Source organism: Ciona robusta, chromosome 14 (assembly GCF_009617815.1).
Source record: "Ciona robusta chromosome 14, ASM961781v2".
NCBI classification, from domain to species: domain Eukaryota; kingdom Metazoa; phylum Chordata; class Ascidiacea; order Phlebobranchia; family Cionidae; genus Ciona; species Ciona robusta.
This window is the reverse complement of record NC_143248.1, coordinates 2,864,548-2,889,552: the sequence shown is the minus strand read 5'-3', so window position 1 is coordinate 2,889,552 and position 25,005 is coordinate 2,864,548. Positions and strand designations below refer to the sequence as shown.

At 35.2% G+C, this 25,005-nt stretch overlaps 5 protein-coding genes across 7 annotated transcripts in view; 3 read left to right on the top strand and 2 right to left on the bottom strand.

Moving 5' to 3' along the window:
• LOC149724963 (trafficking protein particle complex subunit 6b-like) overlaps window positions 1–23,942 on the bottom strand; it is a 90,947-nt gene extending 67,005 nt beyond the window's left edge. Inside the window, exon 1 of the mRNA XM_089891891.1 lies at window positions 23,929–23,942. The gene's annotated coding sequence lies outside the window, so the exon portion shown is untranslated. The remainder of the gene's footprint in view (window positions 1–23,928) is intronic.
• LOC149724967 (recQ-mediated genome instability protein 1-like) lies at window positions 313–6,527 on the bottom strand. Of its 2 annotated transcripts, XM_089891866.1 has the most exons (12): window positions 6,445–6,527; window positions 6,045–6,192; window positions 5,781–5,911; window positions 5,049–5,172; window positions 4,522–4,644; window positions 3,547–3,696; window positions 3,237–3,306; window positions 2,736–2,935; window positions 2,228–2,321; window positions 1,534–1,961; window positions 806–979; window positions 313–588 (listed from the first exon to the last, which is right to left on the bottom strand). In XM_089891866.1, the coding sequence occupies exons 2-12, from the start codon at window positions 6,147–6,149 to the stop codon at window positions 403–405; spliced, it is 1,785 nt and encodes a 594-aa protein (XP_089747992.1). In that variant the 5' UTR covers window positions 6,150–6,192; window positions 6,445–6,527; the 3' UTR covers window positions 313–402. The 2 variants fall into 2 exon arrangements, with proteins under 2 accessions (XP_089747992.1, XP_089747991.1); XM_089891865.1 differs by lacking the exon at window positions 6,445–6,527 and having other exon boundaries at window positions 6,045–6,262.
• Window positions 6,619–10,698, top strand: LOC149724966 (transmembrane emp24 domain-containing protein 6-like). 2 transcript variants are annotated; one of them, XM_089891885.1, is made up of 6 exons: window positions 6,619–6,779; window positions 8,055–8,230; window positions 8,474–8,609; window positions 9,042–9,202; window positions 9,857–10,024; window positions 10,472–10,698. In XM_089891885.1, exons 1-6 carry the CDS (start codon window positions 6,710–6,712, stop codon window positions 10,541–10,543), a joined length of 783 nt encoding a protein of 260 aa, XP_089748011.1. In that variant the 5' UTR covers window positions 6,619–6,709; the 3' UTR covers window positions 10,544–10,698. The 2 variants fall into 2 exon arrangements, with proteins under 2 accessions (XP_089748011.1, XP_089748012.1); XM_089891886.1 differs by having other exon boundaries at window positions 6,626–6,779; window positions 8,058–8,230.
• Window positions 13,074–18,576, top strand: LOC149724965 (transmembrane emp24 domain-containing protein 5-like). Its single transcript, XM_089891884.1, has 6 exons — window positions 13,074–13,268; window positions 13,997–14,175; window positions 15,188–15,323; window positions 15,446–15,597; window positions 17,666–17,833; window positions 18,369–18,576. The coding sequence occupies exons 1-6, from the start codon at window positions 13,142–13,144 to the stop codon at window positions 18,438–18,440; spliced, it is 834 nt and encodes a 277-aa protein (XP_089748010.1). The 5' UTR covers window positions 13,074–13,141; the 3' UTR covers window positions 18,441–18,576.
• LOC149724964 (uncharacterized) lies at window positions 18,667–22,607 on the top strand. The gene is made up of 6 exons (XM_089891887.1): window positions 18,667–18,893; window positions 19,459–19,634; window positions 20,514–20,643; window positions 21,437–21,585; window positions 21,661–21,828; window positions 22,442–22,607. Exons 1-6 carry the CDS (start codon window positions 18,815–18,817, stop codon window positions 22,511–22,513), a joined length of 774 nt encoding a protein of 257 aa, XP_089748013.1. The 5' UTR covers window positions 18,667–18,814; the 3' UTR covers window positions 22,514–22,607.
• Window positions 23,943–25,005: the final 1,063 nt, after the last annotated feature.

Below are 25,005 nucleotides of genomic sequence, written 5' to 3'. Positions count from 1 at the left end.
AAGCATAAGTTTAAACTTTTAAAGGGTATTATTCGCGGAAGGACCTGTGTTTGCTCTGTAATCTTGGATGTAAAACTTAACAGCATGATTGTTGTCACCCCTGTTTCCAAAGTTGGGGCAAGAGTGCATTAGCTAGTGCAATAAACTGTTGCAGCTGTCCGACCCCCAAAAATCCTAGATATTTAGGATTGCCTGCTAGTTACTGAAAAACTTTGTGCTGTCCTGGCTTTTGGTTTTTAATAGTGAGACCGTTAAATGAATCAATCCAATAGTTAACAAGCTAACCACTCATAGCTGCATAAGACCTCTTAATTTAAAATCAAATGTCAGCTGTTTTAATATAGCCATAGATTTTTTGAAAAAAAACACATCAAAATTAAATAGAAAACAAAATACAGAACATTATGTTTTATCAAAGCGCTGCCAGAACTTAACATCTGCGTCCTGTAGGTCAAAAACTTCCACTTTTTGGCCATCGATTTGAATTGACATAATTTTACACATACCAATAATTTCTTGTCTACATGATGCCATGCCCTGACGCAAAGAAGCTAGGCTTTCCCCAGGTGTATTTTTTGCTTGATTTGCCTAAAGTAAAGTAATATTTAAAGTTTGTGTTCGGGAAATGTTTTAAAAAACTCTAAAGAGAGTAAAAATGGACATAGCACTAATTTCTATTAAACCTGTATAATAGCAGCAAACCGTTTCCCTACAACTTTAACGAATAGCGTGATTTAGGATCATGATATATAAATATAAATACAATCTTTCTTTCTAAATAAGTAAGTCAACAAACTTGTTGCACCTGTGCTGCTGTGAACCCGATTAAACCAGTTAAAACATGATCACTGAATTCCACATCCAACACACCGGTGCCATCACAAATTCTGGCGGTCAAATGCCACTGGTTAGCTACGTTGACCACAAGTTTTGAAAGCAAAGTTACAATATAAGCTTTTGTCCGGAATTGAACTGAAGACTGTAAAATAAAAAAAATTTAGATTAAAATCACTTCTATATTTGGTTGTTTTTTATTGTTCTTATTGGTAAGAAACCATAAATATGTACAAAATTATATAACAGTATCCTCACTACTCTAAAAAAAGGGTTGTTAAATCTTAAACCTAAAATTACGTGTTATGTGCTAATGGTATTCAACTAATTCACAGTATTATATGCATACTCATACTATTACATAAGAAATGAACTTTTGTGTATGAGCCATTAAGACTCCAATGTTATATATAAATACTGGTTTAAATACATCAAATCATCATATGTACTGATAAATGATTTTTTTTGGCACCTTGGCAAAGTGGTTAGCGCGCCTGCTTCGAACCCAAGGGTAATGGGTCAAGGCCCGACGCTGCTACCATTGTGGGCGTATGTCTCCTTGGGCAAGACACTTAACAGCAATTTCTCTAACCTAGTGGCCACTAATGGGTTGTCCAATTTATCAGCCATACATAAAATCAAAAAAAATAACTACAATACATTTCAAATGCATTGGATTGACAAAATAAAACTTAATACCTGGTTCAATTTCTTTGCTCTGCAGATGTACATATAAAGTGGTTGTCCACAAGATACAGAAAAATTTTCATTTTTACAAATATCTGTTCTGCTAATTTGTTGCTTTACATCAACATGTTTTATCGACTTTGTAGTGTTATCAACAAGTTGATGTGATGCTGTTGTTGTTGAAACGATGGAGAATTCCTTATTTTCAGATTTTGCAGGAGATTCTGGTCCAGAACTTTTTCGTTTCCGGTTTAAACTAGTTTTAGGTTTCGTGTCTGGAGGTGGAACTGTCAGTTTGTTTGACTGAGCGCATGATACCAGGTGTGATGGCAATGGCTTGAAATTTTGGTTAAATGCGTCTTTTATGGTTAGTTGTTTAGATGATGGAGGTGTAGGATTAATAGCTGGAGCTGGATTTATTTTGGCAACTGAAATTGGTTCTGTGTGAAAATGTAAATCTGTTTTAATGTGTTAAAAGTTAATTTTATGAAAGTTACAGCAAAATAGCCAAAGTTAAAATGATGTACTTTTCTTTAATTTAATGTGAAGACAAGAAAAGGAAAATATAGGTTAGTGAAAAAGGGAGTAGGGTTATGCACGAGCGTTTTAACACAAAATCTTAAAGCTTTCCATAAAAAAATCATAAATACTCTGAACTATTTTATAAAAAGAAATAAACATCTTAAATAAATACTACACAAACTACCTGTTTTTGTATGTGGTGAATGTGAATAACTTGAAATATGGCATTTAGGTTGATTTGGTGGCACAGATGAAAAGTTTGGTTTACTGTCCAACATCTGAAGCAAAAATATAAAGTTTGTAATAATTTAAATTTTTAATGTAATTTTGTAAGACAAAAAAGAACATATTTGTAGCTTTCACATCTGGAACATTGCTTTAGGTATTGTTTTGATGTTTTCGTTATAAATTTATGGAAGTTTTTCATTTTTAGATAAGAATAACATAGAAGTTTGTATTAATTTAAATTTTTAATGTAATTTTGTAAGACAAAAAAGAACATATTTGTAGCTTTCACATCTGGAACATTGCTTTAGGTATTGTTTTGATGTTTTCGTTATAAATTTATGGAAGTTTTTCATTTTTAGATAAGGATAACATAGAACTTAGCATTATTACTTCCCCAATTTATAGAAAAAATAAGATTATCAAACAGCAGATATTACTTAAATTAATAAACAGCACATGGACACCTCTGCTTCCACACGGTCAACTGCAAGAAGAATTTCCTCATCTATCTCATCATCAACATCATCTATTATTTCTATAGGGTCGCTTGCGTTCAATGCTTGATTTTGATGAGTCACTGTACGCTGAGTCGCATTCGGCACCGTTTCTGCTTCATCGTCGTCAAAAAGCTGACCAAGCATTTCTTCGGTAAGACCAAGATCAACTGGGAATTTTAAAATAAAATTTAGGAAATATATAATCAATTTTAAATTGCTGAATCTTTTATTTGAGTTCGAGATAATGAAAACTGATAATGTCAAATATTACAGAAATTGATAATTGATATGCCTTTGGTATATTATTAGATTATTTGAACCAATTGTTGTTTACTGCATCAGGAAGGATGCAATAAAATTGTCCAACAATATAACTGCTAGATCAAGAATAAATTCACAAATTACATCACCCCAAAATATCTGTTACAGACAGACAATTGTGTTTAGGTAAAAAATTATAAACTTTACCCAATTCTGTGTTAGTGGTGGTTTCGGGTTCATTTTCCGTTTGTGGCAGTTGGTGTATTTGGTTGTGAGCCTGAAGTATACAATGTAACTTGTATCATTTTTCTAGAATAACTGTTACAAAAATGTGAGCACACTAAAGGCTATTGCCAAAAAGTCATGCAGTTTTTAATTGCCAAAAAATTTACATTTTTAAAAATTTATTAATGAGAGCAAATCTTTAACATTAATAACAAGTGCACTTTGTGATAAAAAGCAAAAAACAACCTGAAAATAGAAAAATATAAAAATAAATGTGAAACAAACAACATACAGGAAGCGGAAGGTTAAGTGCTTTATGTAATGTAGCTTCTTTACAAGATTCATGGAAGAGATCCTCCACTTCCCCACCAAGGACTTCAATATGTCGAGGAGAGAGCATTATCACGCCTTCTCGACATAACACAGGTCCTTTAATAAGTACCTGGAAAGGTACACCCAATTGATTGAACAAATATAATCAAATTTCGTGATTTACTGGTATTGAATAAATAAATGAATGTAAGTTAACTTGCGTGGTCCACAGTCATTAAAAACGGGTGTTCTGTTTCATACACCTCGTGCCAGCTTACAGTTACAAAGTATGCTACTTTGTGGGGGACTTTTTATGTGTGGCTGATAATTTGAACAACCCAATAGTGACCGCAAGGTTGGAGCAATTGCCGTTAGGTGTCTTGCGGTCTTGCCCATAGATACATATGCCCACAATAGTATCAGCGAAGAGCCTTGAACCCAATATCTCTAGGTTAGGTACAGGCTTGCTAACCAACTGAGCTGCAGCCCCAGTATTGGGTCAACACACCTGGTTGTTATGTTTCATACACCTTCACATCTGGTTAATAATTACCACATTGTAACTTTGTTTGTTTTTTCTTGATATGACTGACAATTTAAACAAGTAGCAACACTTAAATGAATAAATGTAACTTACTTTATCCTCACGTGGTCTGAAAACAACAGTTGTTAAAGGGTGTTATGTTTCATAAACCTCGTGCCAACTTATGAGTTACCAAGTATATTACTTTGTTGGTGATTATTTTTTTTCAGAGGCTTTTTTCATGTGTGGCTGAGAATTTTGATAACCCATTAGTGACCACTGGGTTGGAGCAATTGCCGTTAAGTGCCTTACCCAAACTGTGTTACGGCGCCGGGCACAAGGAACTACAGGGTTGGAGCATTTGATATTGAGAGTCCTAGCAACAAACACCCACAATGCTGGGATTAAAAAAGTAACGCCCCTGCATAGTACCTTTATTCCGGGTGGTAATGTTTCATTTAGTGTTGGTATTGTTTGGTATTCTATTGCTTGTATATTTGTCACACCATCTGTTAGTTGTAGCATCAGCATTCGAGAAGATTTTTTCTCCCATGGCTAAAAAAAACCAAACTTTAATATATATATATATTTATATCATATATAAATGAAAATTTTATACCTAAACAAAAATTTCACAAAATGTTCATGTGAGCTACAAGATCATTTTAACAAAATGTGTGTTTCTAAAGAAAAAAAGCATGTAAAGACCTTTTTAAGTGTAAAAACTTGTTATTGTTTTTTTTTGGGGAATTACGAGGGTTTTGCTGCACTAACTACAAAACTGTAACAACTGTACCTAGGCTAAAATCACTTGTTTTCATCATTGTTTTTGACTTTTTTTCGCAAATCCTTATTTTAGACAACCCAGAATATTTCTTTTAAAAGGCCTGGTAGCAATAAATTAGATTTGAAAAATTAGCTGAATATGAAAAGTATTGAATAGAAATGAAGTCTCTTACTTTTTGAGTGGCTTGTGTCTCAGCAGATACGGCTGTATTTGAATTGTCCTTGTTTTGAAGTTTTAAAAGCTGGCTATGAGCAGACTGGGATATGTCCAGCAATGAATTGATTTGTAAGCAGTATCTGCATGTTAAATTTCACAATAAGTTAGTGGTTACTTTATCACACGGTACTGATTTTAGCTAGGGGTCTTAAGGGTATGCCAAACCCAAAGCAAAAAGTTCATGTGCGAAAGTGATCATTTTTGTCGGGTTTTTGAGTATAGATGGTCAAATGTAGTCCTTTCCCAATGTCATAGGTGTCTGGACCCAACTTAACCCATAGTTATGTATGCAAGGTCTATACTTTTACAACTTCAGCAAGCAAACTTTTATGAGAGAAACAAGTTAAAATTTTTCTTTGGGTGATGTCCTTAAGAACCTAAACGGTAACACACAAAGTCCATTGAACTAGAGAGTTAGGTCATACTTGATTCAATACCCCGACACACAAGGAGATACTACCCATTCGTAACCACTAGGTTGGATCAGTACCGAGCTATGAATCCAGTATTTTTTGGTCACAATGCAAGCGTCTAACCACCAGGCCGCAACGCTAGACAAGTTAGTTAGAAAAACAGAGTGTTATTTTATGCAACCCGTGACAAACTTCAAAAAAAAAACATTCGAAATGAAAAAGAACAAAATTTAAAAAAGTTACATACAAGTTTACAACCAATTTAAAACACTCACTTTCCACGTAGCATGTACTTTTCCAGTAGAATTTCATCAGGCAAAGTTGGCTGTTCAAGGTCTGATAGATCTGTGTCCAACCACTGGCCATATACTTGGTTCTGAATCTGTTGCATTGTAAGAGCTTCACCCTGGTACAAGAAAAAATTACCAAATCTGTGCAAGGGTAACCATCGAATTTATTTTGTAGCTTTTTTTACAACATTATAATATATTTCTGCTAATCAAAAAATGGCTAGAAAAAAAACAGTATTTGCACTTCACCTGATTTTCAGAGTTGAGCCAGTTTATACAAGCCGCCAACCAATCTTGTGGAACTTGTACAGTCTTATTGTTCTTCAACCAAGAAGATACATTAGAGACCATCATTGTAACGACTGCAGGGCGCAACAACTACAATGAATACTGCATTCTGCAACACATGAAAACAAATTTGTAAATGTGGGCCCAATTTTCCGCGCTTTTGCAATAGGGGATTACCCAACCTTTCGGCGCGAGTTTTAGCAAAATAGTTTCAACTTTGTTTAGAGTTTAAAACACAACACCGATTGGGTTTTATAGTGAATATAATGCAATGGTACATAAATGTACACAATAATATTACGTACGTACATGTTATGTACAAACTTCCATCGAAAAACAAATACAATTTAATGTTACCTACGTGTTTCTCGTGATGAACCACATAGTATACATGACTTTGGCTCTGTTTAAAACAAACAATAAAAACGAACAGCCTTTAGACTATATGATGTATAAGTGGCCTGTGGATGTGGGAATTTGGAAAGGCGCAACAGTCAATTTACTAGAAATCATTTGATCACTTCCTTCTCGTTTCCCTACTGTGCGTATGTCTCCATCGTTACTCATCTGCTTTTCTATTTTAACCAGTAGAACATTTGCAAACGTTAGAGTAAAGAACCAGGGAAATGAAAACCGTAAACGTTGTCCTGAGTTTAGTGGTTACACTGTTATGCTGCACGCTCGCTCAAACTGAAGGTGAGACGTTATTTGTGTGATTTACAATATAGGCTACGCTATGTTTATATAGTTTACCGTTATAGTAGGGTAGGGGAAGATGAGACACCTTTTTATTATTCTATTATCTCGTCCCATTTGATAGAAATTAAAGAAAACCAAAATAATTTTTAAAACCGTATCCTTTCGACTCCCATATTTGTAGTTAGTTGTTTTAAACAAATCAGGATATTTGAATACACTAAAATACAGTGTGCACTAAAGGTGTCCCATCTTACCCTATACCTTACTATACAATGCATAACATTTGCTACTGCACTATACAACCAGCTCATGGTAGCTTTTTAAAATAGATTTTTTTGTATTTACGAAGGGTCCAATTCACGACATATATATTATGAAGTGGTAAGTTGGGACTAATAGTACAAATTTACGGTATCACACCTTAACCGTTATAAAATATAAACTTTAAAATTATTGACGCTGTTAAAAACGTACAATTCTCTGTTTTGACACTTGCTAACCTTAACTAACCATTTTTTTAAACTTCGTGGATTGACAATATTACCCTTTTTGCATGGTAAAAAGTTAATGCGAATAACGATCCGCATTTACTCGTCATATGATAACTCGCTAACCGCGTTATTTTGCATGGTCATTGGTTTATGCGCGTATCAACATTGAGTTAGCCTATTTTAGCGTAATATTGTTAAATCTAGTTTATAAAATAAGTTCTGATACCTTATGGTGGTATTACGAACTAAAAACTGTAAAAAAAATACCCGAAAAAGATTAATCTTCTAAAAGTGAAATTGTACTTCCACAATACTTTTCTTTACTCGCATAGTGCGAGTAATAACCAACCTTCTACAGCAGGTAACACGCTTATGACGCTATGCGTGTTAACTTTGTTTTTGCGAGTACTTACGCACATAAAAGTGACCACGCAAAAAGGGTAATAACCAACCTCCTACAGCAGATGACACGCTTATGACGTTATGCATGTTAACTTTTTTTGCATGTAAATATGCGAGTACTTACGCGCATAAAAATGACCACGCAAAAAGGGTATATGTCTGTATATTGCTGTGTGAAGCAATCGCGATGCTTTTATCGGTTTTAATAAAATACAACTCATTTCCAACGTTTCGCATCGCCTTGCAAGCGCTACGCGTATTATAATCGCGAACTACATTTTGTTCCCTACATTAAATTATTACATATTAAAACTCTTTATTAAACGTATAGTTATGATACCGGCAGCACTTTAATACGAAAATACTCCTTACCGAACAGAAGACCTCGCTCCATTTAATGTTTATGAGACATCACTTGCCAGCGGATTCTTCACCCAACTGATGGAAGGCTCAGTCATGCACGAATTTGTAAGCAAACTTCACCTTGGTGCTGGTGGGCTTGAATGTTTGTTCGAGAGATGTGAAAACGGGTCTGAACTATCGTGTGGGCACGAGGTAGGCACATAACAAAGTCAACGATCTAAAGAATATTCGCTTGTACAAAAATGCTACAAGCGTATACTGCATAACTCTAGAATATCTACTTGTGGTTTATGTTGCAAACAGGATGGCTATTTTTTAATGTAAATTTTCTTTGACGAGCTAAAGTTACCCAGAAGTACATTATTTTAAAGCTAAAGCTACGGACCACGGACACATTATTCATTATATAGCTAAACTATCATATGCTGATCCTAGGTACAGGTGTCGCCATCCTTAACGGGGAAAGCTGGAATTAATTCGTTCATTGCCCTACCCACCAATAAAACTATACTAAAGCAGACCAATGAACCCGTGCAAGAAGTAACTATGAACATATTTTGCCCAGAGGACGGTAATTATAGCTGGCTAGATCATCACTATGTATTTTTATATCTTAAATTCCTTGTGTAGAAACACACTACTTTTAGTAGGGTGGGGGAGGATGAGACAACTTTGTATTCCATTTTCTCATCCCATTTGGTAGTAAACAAAGAACATTCTATTGATTACAAAAACAGCTTCCTTTCAACTTTCATAAGAATCATTGTTAATTGTTTAAAACAAGGTTAGGATATTTGGATATTATGTGCCAAAAATGTCCCATATTACCCCACTCTACTATATACATAAAACAGTCGTGTAATAGAATAGCTCTGACCACGGCCTACTAGAGATCCCTAGTAGGCCGTGCTCTGTCCTATAGAAGTCCCTTGACGTGGCCCACTATGGGTCTGTAGAGAGGTTACATAAACAGCACCGCACCTAAAATACGTTTCTGTTATAGGTTACTACGCATGCTGTTTGGACAATAGAGCGGACAAGTTCAATTCAAAGTTGGTTCATTTCCAAATTGTTGTCCTGCATCATAAAGAAGTTAAATACTTTCACAAAGCAAATCATAATGCATTACAGAACGAATCTGATATCAGCATGTATAGGCTTTACGTAAGTATATAAATATGATAATAAACAACTGGTTTGGTAATTCGTCTTTGGGATAATGGAAGTGCTTTTTCGCTGTGGAGAAAATGCATACTATATATGTCCTAAATAAGATAGGCAGAATACACTAACGGTCTAATTGGAATATTTTTATTTATACACCCGTGCCAGTTATGTAACTCGAACAATATAAAATCAATAATTTTAGTTTGCCCCTTCGTTTACAACTTAACAAAGGTTTGAGTGTTACACAGAATCGAAAAAAAAAGATAAGAAAGGGTTAAATAACAGTTGATATAACACACCAGAAGTTAAAAAAGGACAAAATTACTGAATAAAACGCGCTTTCGCTAAAACCACCAGAAAATATGAATAAAACAACTATAACATAACTTTAGCATGTATGTTTATATACAACATATATTATGGTGGGAAAGATGGGACACCTTTTCAATTTATTTTCTCGTTCCATTTGGTAGTATAAAGAACGTTTAAAGAATTATAAAACCGCTTCCTCACGACTCCCATAGACGGTTGTTAATTGTTTAAAACACGATCAGGATATTTAGATATTTCGGTGTTCCATCTTACCCCACAGACTGTATATTAACCTGTATTGTATAAAACTCTAACCGTGCTCTATTTCGCTTTAATTAGGACCGGGTGTTTCAAATTTCCACCGACGTCGGGTTTTCTACACGTTACTTGCATCACTCACTAAATAAAATCGAAGGCGACTGGGATACTTTAAGATCAAACGTGTCTCGTGTTTCTTTTACTTCTATGATGGCCGTGATTGTGGTTTGTTTCGTCGGTTTCGGCCAGGTAGGTCAATACGTATAAGCTTTAGTTTTTTGCACCTTATATTGTAGGTGCTGTGTAAAATCCTGTTGACAATTAGGTCCATACCATTGGACATGTGATTTAATCAAGGTTTGGCCCATTACCCTGATTAACCTAATACCAATTAGTGTCCACTGATAGGTCCGTGTAGTGTGCGTTTGTGTCTTACCCATAGACGCATCTACTCCAATCCGTATCGAGCCTCGATCCCATTATCTACGTGATCGCCTGACAACTGAGCCACGGGGCCGGAGAGCATAGATCTGGGCTGCGTATCTAAAATACAATTAGGCAAAAATTAAACTTTCTAACAACGGTCAAGTGTGCGTAGACAGTTCTATACCCTTATGTACACCCCTGTAAGCAGTTATATAACAGTTTGTTTTAATGTATTTTCTGTGTACGGTTTTACGATTTTGATGTTTTCAGGTCTACTCGGTAAAAAGAATGTTTAAAAACAACGCACTACTTATTGGTGGGCGAGGATCCAACAAACCTTAAACTACAAAGAAGAAGTTAACAGATATCGGCTCAATAATTTCATTTAAACAAATTCTTACTGCATCGATAAAACAGCAACAGATAATATGATTTAAGAGTTCTGTAACATTTTCTTTTCATAACAATTGTACAGACAATAAAATTGACAAGTTTTAGCTTCTTTGTTCGCTATCAAGTTTGTGAAAGTGTGTGTGGTGTTTTGTTTCACACCTGTTTGTGTATTTGTTAAGTTTACATTGGACATAGATACAAAATATAATATACAAACAAAATGTCGAGTATAATTACTTGGGTGTAGAGCCATTTTTGGAAGAATATATAGTATGGGATACGAGAAGATGGGATACCTTTTATTATATTTTTTGTCTTTTGTGATAGTAAACAAAGAAAATTAAAAGAATTATAAACCGTATCTTTATGACTTTCATAGGCCGTTATTAATTGTTTAAAACACAATCAGGATATTTGGATATTATGTGTCAAAGGTGTCCCACCTTACCCCACCCTACTATATTTTATTTTCATTGTTTTCGACTATATGCGTTCTCTCCCCGTATCTTATCAGTATAGTTACTGTTAAACTGTCGGACCAGTAGATAGCTTTAGAATTAGACCATATGGCCTATACCTAATGAATTTGTATTGTGTAGGCTATGGTTCATGGAGTGAAAGAATTATGAACTTCATAATATTTTTGAGATCTTAATCACAAAAATGATGTTGATAATATGTTTGTTGGCCAAAACCAGCTGAATCTGCTGCAAGAATTAAAAAGTGACGTTTAGAAAATATTTAAATATGGTTTGCACATAGCATATTGATAAACATTATAAATTGGATGAGATATTTTTCTGTAATTAAAGTCGCACATCTCTGTTACTTTAGCGATTTTCCATCATTTTCTAATTCCGTTTTTTTTATTGTATAAAGTAGACGAAGTAGCCAAAAAAACACCTAGTTATTATTATACAGAGCTTTAGCAGGGACCAAGACAAGTAACTATGAAATAACAGTAATTAAAGGGGAATCGAAGGTTTTTTAAATGAAAGTTTTATTGGATTTGTGGATTTTTAAATAAAAAAAATGCCGTTTTAAATAGAAAAAATGGATTTGTTGACTCGGTTGAGTAATGACTATTCGTACAGTAGTTCTAACATTTGACTCCCAATTTAACAGTAATAAACAAAAGGTAAAAAACTAGGCGCTGCGGCCAAAACACAAAAAGTCTGCAAATCCAAGTGGACATTATTGCAGTTGCTTGCTGATATCTTATCTGCTTGCAATATTATGCCCTTTTTGCATGGTAAAAAAGTTAATGCGAATAGCGATTAGCATTAACTGGTCATATAATAACTCGCTTATCGCGTTATTTTGCATGGTCATTGGTTTATGCGCGTATCAACATTGAGTTAGCTTATTTTACCGCAATATTGTTAAATCTAGTTTATAAAATAAGTTTTGATACTTTATGGTGCTATTACCAACTAAAAACTGTAAAAATAATACCCGAAAAAGATTAGGCTCTTAAAAGTGAAACTGTACTTTCACCATACTTTTCTTTACTCGCATAATGCGAGTAACAACCAACCTTCTACAGCAGATGACACGCTTATTATGACGTTATGCGTGTTAACTTTGTTTTTGCGGGGTGTTATACCCTTTTTGCATGGTCACTTTTATGCGCGTAAGTACTCGCATATTTACTCGCAAAAGCAAAGTTAACACGCATAACGTCATAATAAGCGTATCATCTGCTGTAGAAGGTTGGTTGTTACTCGCATTATGCGAGTAAAGAAAAGTATAGTGAAAGTACAGTTTCACTTTTAAGGGCCTAATCTTTTTCGGGTATTATTTTACAGTTTTTAGCTGGTTATAGCCTCATAAAGCATCAAAACCTGTTTTATAAACTAGATTTAACAATATTGCGCTAAAATAAGCTAACTCAATGTTGATACGCGCATAAACCAATGACCATGTAAAATAACGCGATAAGCGAGTTATCATATGACGAGTTAATGCGGATCGCTATTCGCATTAACTTTTTACCATGCAAAAAGGGTATTAGTAACTCTCAACCATTATATTCGTCAACAGACTGTACTTGCTTTTGTGCTAAACTTTTAAATATAGGAGAAGGGTTAATGAACTTACGGGCCCACGGTGACTTGGTATACTTTCTTTCAGTAAAAACGCCATATTAGCTGTGCAGTTCAATTATCCTATCAACAACGGATTTGATGAGGTTTAGACCTAAATCCTAGAACCCATGTCGTGCCACGCTGCGAGACCTCACCCACATAGAATATAAAAAAAACGGCAAGATATATATCCGTATATACTTAACCGCACCTATAGTGTCCTCACGGCTGTAAAATAGCCTTATATGTGGTGGAGCGCCACATATATGTTAAACTGTAAAACAATATGGATTTCAACACTTGGTTAAATCGCTTTAAAGATTACCAGACTCGCTTGGGAAAGGATTTCCGTTTCTGATTACTCTATCCTAATGTTTCACCATATGCGAGCTACAAAACACTGTACGAGTAAGCAGAAAGCTGAATCACTCTTAGAAGACAGTGGAATTCTCAGAACGCCATGAAGATTGTTATATTTTCGTTAACCCTTCTCCTAGTTAAAACTCTTGCACAAAATCAAGGACAACAGGATCCAGAGCATGAAGGTGGACACCGTCAAGTATTAGAACCGAATGAGATACCCGCAGGTAAATTCACGTTTCTTGTATATCTGCAACATTGTAGACTCAAAGTTGCAGGCTGTTTGCGTTTCTTATATGGTACAACACAATAATCTTTTAAGCGAGTGGTTTTTACTTTTTGTTGATTGCTGTTGGGAGCTTAAGTTAAATTTAATAACTCATGTACAAATAGTCATTTTACTCAGTCATTATGCACAATTCCAAAAAAAACATTCAATAGTGCACCATTTTTAATGTATCACCTCGTATACTTCCTCTTTACAGTTTTTTCATTCTTAATTCTTTTGCGAGTTGGTGCGTGCTAGAGCTCTGTATATTATTAACTCGGATGTTTTTCCACTAAACACATTCCATTAACTTCATATATTTACAGTAATTTAAAACGGAATTACAAACTAATGGAAAGTCGCGTAAATAGAAGAGATGGTGTGCGATTACAAAAATTATTCTATTCAATTTATAGTTTTAACAATATAGTATTTAAAAGCAGCTTTTAACAAGTAGGGTGGGGGAAGATAGGACACCTTTTCGTTCTATTTCCGTAGTAAACAAGGAACATTTAAAGAATTATAAAACCGTATTCTTACCTCCCGTTATGACCGTTGTTAGTTCTTTAAAATACGATTAGGATATTTATATATTATTATGTGCTAAAGGTGTCCGTTCTTCCCCAACCCTGCTATATGTGTAAACCGAATTTAACATTTTCTAAACGCCACATTTTATTCTTGCAGATCGTGTCGCTGAATTGGATGCGACGTACAAGAATCATTTCGCCAACCAATTCTTCATGCCGTTATTGGCAAATTACCTTGTTCATGAATTTACATCTGACATTTATGTAAGTAGAAATGCAAAGGATTGCTATTATGAAGACTGTCAACCTGGTTCTCAATATAATTTCAAGTTCGAGGTAAGTCAATGAACATATATTCGAAAAGATTTGAGTCAATTTACCATCTTTGTAAAGTGTTCATATAGTAGGGTGGGAAAGATGGAACACCCCTAGCACATAATATTCAAATGTCCTAATCGTTTTTATAATCAATCTTTTTTATAATAATAATTAACAACGGTCTATGGAAGTCGTGAGGATACAGTTTTATAAATGTTTAAATGTTCTTTGTTTACTACTGTTACGTAAAGTGTGGTCCGGAACGCTGCTCTAACGGCCTACCGCGATTGACCAGGCAGATGTGGGATTTATTAACAGTTTAATGATAAAAACCAATATAATAAAACGATTAGAACGGTACGGAGCGGGGAAACATGGGATACCTAATCCCATATTACCCATTATTTTCAAAATTAAAATATACGGTTTTTGGTTGCTACCACGATTTACTACTATCATGCATTTATTAGTTAACAATAATTCAAAAAAGTGTATTAAAACACACGAGGAGGTATTTAGCGATTCCCACAACAGGTGTAACTTTACCAATTCGAAAACATGCAGGGTAAGACGAGACGACAGTTTAAATTACTGGTTAATTTTGATCAATACATGAATATTTTATTAGAGATATACGTAAACACCACGACATAATATTCGTTTAACGCTGAACAGCGAAAGGGAGATTCTCCTACTATTTATATGTTTTTTTAGCCATCATTGAAAAAGTGTTGTATTCGTTTAACGCTGAACAGCTAAAGGGAGATTTAAAAAAACACGCTTACACCTAGCTCCGTCTTCCTCACGCTACTGTACATTACGGTATTCTTACGATTTAAAAATAGTTTGGTCTATGGTTAAAAACACGATTTGAATAAAAATATTTTAACGGTATCTACCTTATACCCCAAAGCACAGTACTATAAACCTTTTTTTTAGGAGAATAGAAGATTTGTAGTTAATCGCTTAGTCTATGTTCGCAGACACTTTAGGTTTTAAAAATCTGAACTAAATGGTCGTGTTAATTTAGGTCAAATCAGGTGCTTCGGTAACAACCAACGGATACGTGAACGGTTACGTTACTCAACCAGATGGAACCGTTGTTCATCCAGAAAATACGGCTCCGTCAAGTGAAAACACTATCACAGGGATTTGTAGCTCTCACGGTACGCCAATCTACGCTTGCCACTATTTTTTATACATTTTTACAACTATATTCCGACATTCGTTGCACAGATAGGATTGAAATTTATTTGCAGAGTTGAATTAATCCTTGTTTATCCTACAGGTGATTATGAGTTCTGTGTTGATAACACCGGAGATAAGTTAGCGGCGAAGAGAGTAGCAATACACATTGTTATGGCCCACTATCCAGAAGCGACGAGATTCCACGCGAAGAAACATCTCAGCGAGAATACAAGTATCAACTACCATCTTTTCGTAAGTTTTTCAACTTACCCTTTTCATAAAGATACGAGAGAGCATAGCTCTAATGGAAGGCCACGTGCATTACGAGTATATATTGTCCGGCGCCGTGGCATAGTGGTTAGCGCGCATGCCTGTAACCATTAGGTAATGGGTTCAAGGCTCGACGCTGCTACCATTGTGGGCGTATGTGTCCTTGGGCAAGACACTTCACGACAATTGCTCCAACCCAGTGGTCACTAATGGGTTGTCCAAATTATCAGCCATATATAAAAAAATGAAAAAATCCCAAAAAAATAATTACCCACAAAGTCACATACATGGTAACTCGTAAGCTGGCAAGAGGTGTTAAACCCGTGTGATAACGACTGTCGTTTTCCGGCCACGCGAGGATAAAGTAAGTTACATTCATTCATTCATTCATTCATTCATATAAAGAAAGATAGAAAATATACATATATCAAACACTGCAAAGTTCGTCACTTGCACTGCCGTATATAATAGTTCGTTATCACTTGCATCATTGCTACCTTGCGTTAAGTTAAGTTTACGTTAAACTACCCGGTGTTTTGTTAGAATTAATTATGAAAATTTAACTAAAAGTAACATTTCTTCGGTTTGAAACAACGATAGAGGTTTTGACGTATGCATGTGTATTACATAGCATACGAGACTTACAACACATACGCCATTGCTTTGTCTGGCTGACGCGAAGACTATAACTATCACTAATTTGGTCTTCAAACTTAACAACAATTATAATGTTAACTATTGCGAAATAAATTATTCTATAAAATGCTTGTATGTTTTATTGCTTAAAACGATTAATTATAATATTGTACATTTAAACAATTAATCACACGCTTTTTCTTTGCGACTGGCACAAATAGCACTGTAAGGTAAGATGGAATACGTTTACTTTTAGTACAAAATATCCAAAGGATGTGTTTGGGCAATTGTTCTTTGTTAACTATACCCAGTTGGACGGTAACAAAAGAATGAAAGCATGTCTCATCTTACCTCAACCTACTATACCCGCTAATTAGACTTTTTAGGAAGCGAAAATTTACACTATATACAATCATATTTAATTGAAAATATTTCAACAATTTTTGTCATAATTTTATAATTTATTTCACGTTTTAAAATACCGCTTTCGTTTTTAACTGCCGAAAGTAATCGTTCATTAGTTGCTAATTACTCAGTTTTAAAACGCAAGAAACTTGATATAATTTATGAATATATGTTATGATTTTAGTAAAGAGAGTTCGGAATAAATATAAAAGTTGAGAATTATAGTAGAGTGGGGTAAAATAGGTTAGTTATGCACATATTGCTTAAAATCAAAACATATTGCGGGGTATTTAGGTTATACCATGGATTTACTGTTATATTTTTATTAATTTACACTTCTAATATATTACAAGATTTTTTTACCATTCGCAAACAGGTGGGGTAAGATGGGACATTTGCTAAATTTTATTAATAAATGATTTTTTATTAATTATATACGTAAAAAACATTGTACGAAAAATTTATTTATCTTGTTCCACACTGCTACAGTGTTTAATATGTAACCTTCAGTTTGTTATTGTTTTAAGAATTGGTATTGTTAGAATGATAACTGACGTAGGTGGAACGATATAAATACCGTATCCTACAAATGTATTTAAACTTGCAATGTAATAAAAGAAAAAAAATGTTGTTGTTGGACTGTGAGAATATACTGTCGAATAATATATACTGCTCGTAACATTTGTTTTCGTCCATCATGAAATACGTACTCGTAAAAAAATAGATTTAAACAAATCATCGCATCTAAACCCGTGTCCTAACTTACCCCACCCTATCCTACTATATAGTACCTTGGGGAAAATGGAACACCTTTAACACACACTATCCAAATATCCTGATCACGTTTTAAACAATTAACAACGGACTATGTGAGTCGCGAGGATACGGTATAATAAGTTTTTGAATGTTCTTTATTTATAACTAACAAATGGGACGAGAAAATAGAATGAAAATGTGTCCCATCTTCTCCCACCCTACTATATATAATCCAAATAAAATACAATTTCAGGACAAATCGTTCCAGATTGCAAACGATATTTCGTCTGTTAAACTGAAAACCGAGTCTATGCAAAGTATGCACGAACGCGACTGGGATTTGATGAACACCAACCGTGAATATGTTGCCTACACTTCGTTCACTGCTATCTGTCTCATGATACTTGTTGGATACGGACAGGTAATTTTGGCCTAAATAGATGGGTTATAGGTGTACTGTACAATAGTTCACATTGAATTAAACTAAAGCACACGAAAAACTGAAAGCATATTGAAGTTGTTATTTTCTTTTACGAAAATATTTTTAATAATGTTTGATACACATGGGAATTATAGCATTCGTACCATTTTACCAGTGAATTAAAGTAGTATTGTGAGGGAAGATGGGACATCGTTTCATTATATTTTCTCATCCCATTGGGTAGTAAACAAAAAAAAATTAAAAAATATAATAGCGTATATCAATACTTCTTTAGACCGTTGTTAATAGTTTAAAACACGATCAGGATGTTTGGATAGTATGTACTAAAGGTGGCCCCTCTTCCCCCACCCTACTACATGTGTATAACTAACGGCTGCTGAATCAGCAGCATACATAGTCGTTTGGTTGATGTTCTTTAACCAAGATAACTTATAAACGTAACAGCTTGCAATAAGCTTAATCTAAACCACAACTATTTCCTGTCATAGCACTTAGTTTAGACTTTTGTATACAGATACTGTCAATCAAACGAATGTTTCAAAGCAACGAGGTCGTCGCAAATGGGAAAACTGCATTACGATTGTAATGTTATTATTGATTATTGTTGTGAATTTTACGAACGCATGTTTTCAAGCAACAGGAATTCATAATAGTAATTTAGGATAGGCCTTATTGGAACGCGCATGGCTAATTGTAAGAAGAATACACAATTTCCTGCTCGGCGTTTTGGAGTGCGTGCATCCATTGTTTTCGACTTCCATGTCTATATCTATAGCCCTCTGTGCATTATAGAACTGCAGTACTAGCAAATTTCGGTATAGACTTTTAGAAACAGTCCGCGTGTTCAGCAAAATACAATATTTAGCTCAGCAAAGATTATAATAGTTTCACACATTAACTCTGCATGGATAAGAATTTTAGATTATTGTAAAGAGTTCCCATTAGGTTGAAAACTAGTTTATGATGCTGGTGACTGTGTTTGTACTTGTATTGGCCACTGCGGCGTTTAGCCAAGAAGCAGGCCCAAGAAAATTAACAGGTAAGTAAAACAATACATTGTAGAGTGGGGAAGATGGGACACCATTTGTTGTACATTACGGTCTCATTTCGTAATAAACAAAGAAAATTCAAGGAGATATAAAACCGTATCTTAGCGACTTTCATAGACAGTTGTTAATTGATTAAAACGGGATCAGAATACTTGGATATTAAGTACTAAAAGTGTCCCATCTTACCCCACCCGACTACAATATATTTCAATGTTTTGGGTAAGCGAATTGGTAAAAATTTTACACAATTACTCTTTATATTCTTCGAGTGCATGTGATTAACTGTGTTTTTGCGAACTACAAATGAATTAACTTAACATGTACAGCAGATTTGGCTGTTACACTTGCACATTCCACTTCTTAAGAAAATACTGCATTATGTTGTTTTGGCGAGGGTATCGCGTATTGCACGATTTAATTAACATAACGTGGTAATGCTCAAAAGTTAATATCGAAATATATCGCATAAAAATGGTATAATTACCGAACATACGTTACAGTGTGGCATATGAAATGTCGTACTAACTAATTTGTGAGTAACTCAATTTTGAACAGAACGCGAAATAGCACACGCAGTGTATTCTCGTCCGCATGCTACAATGTTCTTTGAGTCTCTATTGCGTGGGGCCCTTTCGCATGAGTTTGCAACGAAAATTGTGGTGCCTCGTGCTGGCAAGGAATGCCTGTATGAAGATTGTGAACCGGGAACGGAAATGACGGTTGGATTCGAGGTAACTATACAACAACAGCATAGTTACAGGCCTGACCATATTATATGTAGGTTGAACGGCAAACGCATGTTTCAGTTTTATCTTTATGTTGATAAACTTAAAGAATTAAGGTCATATAGTAGGTTGGGGAAAATGGGACACCCTTTAATTTTATTTTCTCGTCCCATTTGGCAATAAACAAAGACCATTCAAATAATTATTTAACTGTATATCCTCTACTCCAATGGACTGTTGTTAATTGTTTAAAACACGACCAAAATATTGGGATATTACGCGCTAAAGGTGTCCCGTTTTCCCCCACTCTAATATAAACTCTGCGTTGATGGGTGTAGCATAGCTTATAAATTGGCGGTAGTGTTTTCAAAACTGACTTATAGTAGGGTGGGTAAAGACGGGACACTTTAAGCACATAATAACAAAATATCTTGATCGTGTTTTAAACAAATAATAACGGTCTATGAAAGTCGTAAGAATACGGTTTTATAACTTTTTGAGCGTTCTTTGTTTACTACCAAATAAGACAAGAAAATAAGATTAAAGGGTGTCACATCTTACCTCACCCTATTATACACTAATATTCGAACGCCCAACATAACTAAGGGGTTACACCACATTGTTACACCGGTGGTCTCTAACTAATCTCGAATTAAATAATTGTTTAGTAGAGTGGGGTAAGGTGGAACACATTTAGCACATAATATCCAAATAGCCCGATCGTGTTTTAAACAATTAACAACGGTCTGTGGAAGTCGTGAAGATACGTTTCATAATTCATTGAATGTTCTTTGTTTACTACCAAATGACAAGAGAAAACTAAACGAAAAGGTGTCCCATCTTCCCCCAACCCTACTATATAAAAAGGCATACTATTATTCATAGACCGCGACAACTTCATTAATTAGCAAGGGCGAAATCACTGCATACTTGAATTTTCCGAACGGCTCTGTGGCGGCGTCTACTGAGAAACCAGAGCTGGAAAAAACCTTTGACCTCTGGTGCCCTGTGGCTGGTATGTATGATTAAATGCTACTTACTTTATCCTCGCGTAGCCCAAAAACGACAGTCGTTATAATATAGGTGTACTGTTTCATACACCTCGTGCCTGCATACGAGTTACCATGTATGTTACTTTGTGGATGATGCATTTATTTTTTTATTGCCGGAGCTTATATTGTAAACGAAACAATTTTCTGTGTAAAGTCTTATCACGCACGTCTTTTCAGTTAAGACATATATTTGCATTCATGGTTACCATCAGTTAGAATCTATGGTACAGTAGTGTAAGATTAATACCGTTACCACACCATCTCCTATATTTTTTAATCATATGTGTGTAACTGATGTATAACTTACTTACTTTATCCTCGGAAAACGACAGTCGTTATCACATAGGTTTAACACCTCGTCGTGCCAGCTTACGAGTTACATGTATGTTGCTCTGTGACTGATTGTTTTTTTTTGGGGGGGGGGGTTTTCAATTTTTTATGCATGGCTGATAATTCGGACAACCCATTAGCCTCCACTGGGTTGGAGCAATTGCCGTTAAGTGTCTTGCCCAAGGACACATACGCCAACAATGGTAGCACCGTCGAGCCTTGAACTGGGTTACAGGCAGGCGCGCTAACCACTTTGCCAGCACGGCGCCGGTTTAAACAATAAACAATTAACTTTCTCTTAGTCGTGAGGACGCCGTTAAATAATTTTGTAAATATTCTTTGTTTATTATACTAAATGGGACAATAACAGAGAAAAAACAAGTTTCATCTTACCGTATAATCATACTTATATTTCTCAACTCACAGGGGTATACGAGTTTTGTGTGGACAACACAGCTGACCACATTTCACAGAAGATGGTAAATGTTCACATTCTTGTACTGCACCATCACGAAGGAGCCGACTTCCACCTGCAACAAAAAAATGAAACAGACAACACAATGTACCATATCTACGTAAACATTTTTTTAAAACCTTTTCTATATATTTGCCACTAAATTCTGTCTAATATTCTATCAAAATTCTTTCAGGATCGTTTATTCCAAGTGACTACTGACTTAATGCGCTCGAAATCCATGATAAAACACACTCAGATGGTATCTGGACGTGACTATTCTCTTCTACGAAATAACGAAGCTTCTTTGAACATCTTATCCACAGTCATAGTCGGCGTGATGTTTGGTGTTAGCTTAAGTCAGGTAAAAAGCTGCAGGAGGCAATATTAAATAGCTCGTGTTTTTTACTGTGTTAGACTGTTTGTAATGTATTTTACATTCGGAGCTTTTTATGAGTTATAGTCTAGTTACGTGGTAACTTGTAAGCAGGCACGGGGTGTATGAAACAGAACATCCGTGTCATAATAACTGTCGTTGCCCCGCCACGTAAGGAAAAATTTACATTCATTCATTCATTCTTCGGGATTTATTAAAACTTTTTGTAACTCTTATGTATTGTTTGTATTTAGACAAACTGTAGCTCGTTATTTAAGCCTGTAGACATTCCTTAAATGCATAGTAGCAATAGAATAACTCATGGCCTACTCAATACATTATTCGCGACAAAAGGCCTATTATTTTCTGAGCAGTTTCGGTGTATTCCTAGGCCGTGTATTGAGTAGGCCATGAATAACTCTACCAATATCGTACTTTATTCTATCTGTACCATATTCAGCTAGGCTTACATTTACACTCTACTAAAAATCGTTTTTACCACCATAAAGGCTGGCAAACGTTATGCATATATGACCCGCTATAATTAGTATGCCATGCTGCCATAAAAAAAAACAACTTCAAAATTTTTCTACTATTTCAGGTCTTTGTTATCAAGAGAATGTTCTCAAAAAACGAAAGAAGTTCCAGCGGAAGGCCAACTACAAGACTTTAAATAAGTTCCGCTAATAATTGAATTTTCTGACACATTGAACGGCGTGTTTTTAAATTGTTGGGCGGAAAACGAGAATAAAATGACTCTGTTGCAATTATAGTGTGTTAAAAAAGTACCATATTAAAGCGTTCTTCGAATATGCTTATACAGCTGAAACTCGTATTCCTGCTCTCTAGCACACACAAGCGTCCGGCGCCACGGTTTAGTGATTGGCGCGCCTGCCTGTAACCCAGAGGTAATGGGTTCAAGGCTCGACGCTGCTACCATTGTGGGCGTATGTGTCCTTGGGTAAGACACTTAACGGCAATTGTTCCAACCCAGTGGTCACTAATGGGTTGTCTAAATTATCAGACATACATAAAAAAAAGAAAAAATCCCCCCCCCCAAAAAAAAATAATTACCCACAAAGTAACATACATGGTAACTCGTAGGCACGGGGTGTTAAACCCGTGTGATAACGACTGTCGTTTTCCGGCCACGCAAGGATAAAGTAAGTTACATTCATTCACATTCAAGCTTTAAAGATGGGGTTTTTGCATTAAAAGTATAATTAAAACAGTTTCCAATCGTTTTTTTTTTTCTTTTGTAACATTTCGCATGAAGATTTCGTAAATCTATATTTGTTTATAGTTAGAGATGCTCAAAAGTGATCTAAAGCCAATCTTTATACGCATTGCAGCGTCAGATTTTACTCCAACATTTCGATTTTACGAGATATTTTCAGTGGCTGCTTTATTTTATACAGGTGCTTTTAGATAACATTCGAGAACCGCTACTTAATATAGTGGGTTGGGGAAATGGGACACCGAATAGACGCATATACGGTAACGATTGTTAATTGTTTAAAACACGATTAGGATATTTGGATATTATGTGGTAAAGCTGTTCCGTCTTCCCTTACTCCAGTAATCAAATTTAAATGCTTTGCTAGTATGCCCCTTTAATCAACTTAATTACAGGGAACAGAAACTTTATACTCTCTTGAAGGGCATATACCACTAAAGAGCGAAAATTTGTGTATGGATAGAGATGGTCAAATGTGATAAAGTTGCCACCATAAAAAAAATAACACAGTGTTGAAAATAAACTAAAAAAGTATATGCTTGAAGCAATTAGTTGGTTAAGATGAGCGCTTGAGGTTGTTCCTCAGTAGGTGTCGCTCGGAATGTGATGCTTCGATAGTCACGGCGTGCGAGTCTCCCGACGCAGTAGGTTGAACGCTATCCCTAGTCTCGTAGGGTCTAATACCAATTGTCCTTTTGGAATATCTAGCCTCGATTATAAAGGACGACTCGGCCAGTGTTAAATCTGTGTTGCAATGACTCGAACAGTATCTGATTATATCTTTATTGTTAATTCGTATGCGACGGTATATATAAGTTGCAGCAGTTGGCATGACTACTTATTCAGTCCCTTATTCAAATAGAATATATATATAAATAACACGGTTAATTTGTACAAGTGAATATATATGTAACTTAAACTGCGATATCTCAAAAGGGCGTTACTGCGCTAAACTTCTAATATAATAATAACAACGTATACATGATATGCGATACTGTAGCGATACTGTAGCGATACTGTAGCGATTCTGCTTCCTTTTCACACGTTACGAATGCAGTGATTATACATGCTTCCGGTTTCACACGTTACGAATGGGTCAGCCAAATAGGTCGGCTTGTGTGTGAACGAGGACAAGTATAATTAATAATGCGTCATAAATTAACTCTGATAGATAATTGGAAATATGAGACAAGAAATGTCTCCATGCTTTTCAATTGTTTTAAAAGTTCACAATGTAAAAGCATTATTGTAATGTTTTTAAATTTACTTTAGTTGTTTAGAAATTAGAGAAAGTTAAAATTCAGTGAGACTTTTCCCTTAAGAAAAAATTAAGAAAATGCATTGTCACACGCCTGAGTGTTTACTCCTGTAGCGTTTGGAATTTTTATACATTCATTCATTGCAATACTGTAGTGTTGGGAAGATGGGACACCTTTAGCACATAATATCTAAAAATCCTGATCGTGTTTTTAACAAATCAGAAGGGTCTATGGAAGTCTTGGGGATGCGGTTTTATAATTCTTTGTATGTTATTTGTTTACTAGCAAATAAGCAAGAAAAATAAAATGGAATAAAAAAGTGTCCTATGTTCCCCCACCCTACTACAGATTTATTGCCAAATTAATTATTGGCTGCTACTCAAATTAGTACCACCCAGGGTGCTGGGGAAATATGCCAACCTTTCCTAAATCCAGGCTTCCGTGGCGTGCCAAGCCGCATGACCTCATCTACATAGAATAGAACTTTTGAAGACCCTATGTAGCATTATTGGTGTGTACCTAACGTTAAACGATTTCCATACAGATACAGCATCAAGTGTCCATTTGAAAGCAGAAACTTGACTGAAAGCAAATTTAAACTAATTATATAGAGAAAACAGAACGCCGTTCGCACAAAAACACCTGCGAGAACGCCAATTAATAAATTTG

What these genes read in the sequence shown, in the direction of transcription:
- LOC149724964 (XM_089891887.1), top strand. Translation starts at nt 18,815, where the DNA reads ATGATGCTGGTGACTGTGTTTGTACTTGTATTGGCCACTGCGGCGTTT. An exon ending in AAATGACGGTTGGATTCGAG is followed by an intron (nt 19,635 to 20,513) that starts GTAACTATACAA and finishes TATTATTCATAG; the next exon opens with ACCGCGACAACTTCATTAAT. An exon ending in TTGGTGTTAGCTTAAGTCAG is followed by an intron (nt 21,829 to 22,441) that starts GTAAAAAGCTGC and finishes CTACTATTTCAG; the next exon opens with GTCTTTGTTATCAAGAGAAT.
- LOC149724965 (XM_089891884.1), top strand. Translation starts at nt 13,142, where the DNA reads ATGAAGATTGTTATATTTTCGTTAACCCTTCTCCTAGTTAAAACTCTT. An exon ending in GTATCAACTACCATCTTTTC is followed by an intron (nt 15,598 to 17,665) that starts GTAAGTTTTTCA and finishes ATACAATTTCAG; the next exon opens with GACAAATCGTTCCAGATTGC. An exon ending in TACTTGTTGGATACGGACAG is followed by an intron (nt 17,834 to 18,368) that starts GTAATTTTGGCC and finishes TTTTGTATACAG; the next exon opens with ATACTGTCAATCAAACGAAT.
- LOC149724966 (XM_089891885.1), top strand. Translation starts at nt 6,710, where the DNA reads ATGAAAACCGTAAACGTTGTCCTGAGTTTAGTGGTTACACTGTTATGC. An exon ending in CACGCTCGCTCAAACTGAAG is followed by an intron (nt 6,780 to 8,054) that starts GTGAGACGTTAT and finishes CTTACCGAACAG; the next exon opens with AAGACCTCGCTCCATTTAAT. An exon ending in AACTATCGTGTGGGCACGAG is followed by an intron (nt 8,231 to 8,473) that starts GTAGGCACATAA and finishes TGCTGATCCTAG; the next exon opens with GTACAGGTGTCGCCATCCTT.
- LOC149724967 (XM_089891866.1), bottom strand. Translation starts at nt 6,149, where the DNA reads ATGATGGTCTCTAATGTATCTTCTTGGTTGAAGAACAATAAGACTGTA. An exon ending in CACCACTAACACAGAATTGG is followed by an intron (nt 2,936 to 3,236) that starts GTAAAGTTTATA and finishes TAAAATTCCCAG; the next exon opens with TTGATCTTGGTCTTACCGAA. An exon ending in TTGACCGTGTGGAAGCAGAG is followed by an intron (nt 2,322 to 2,735) that starts GTGTCCATGTGC and finishes TTTTTGCTTCAG; the next exon opens with ATGTTGGACAGTAAACCAAA.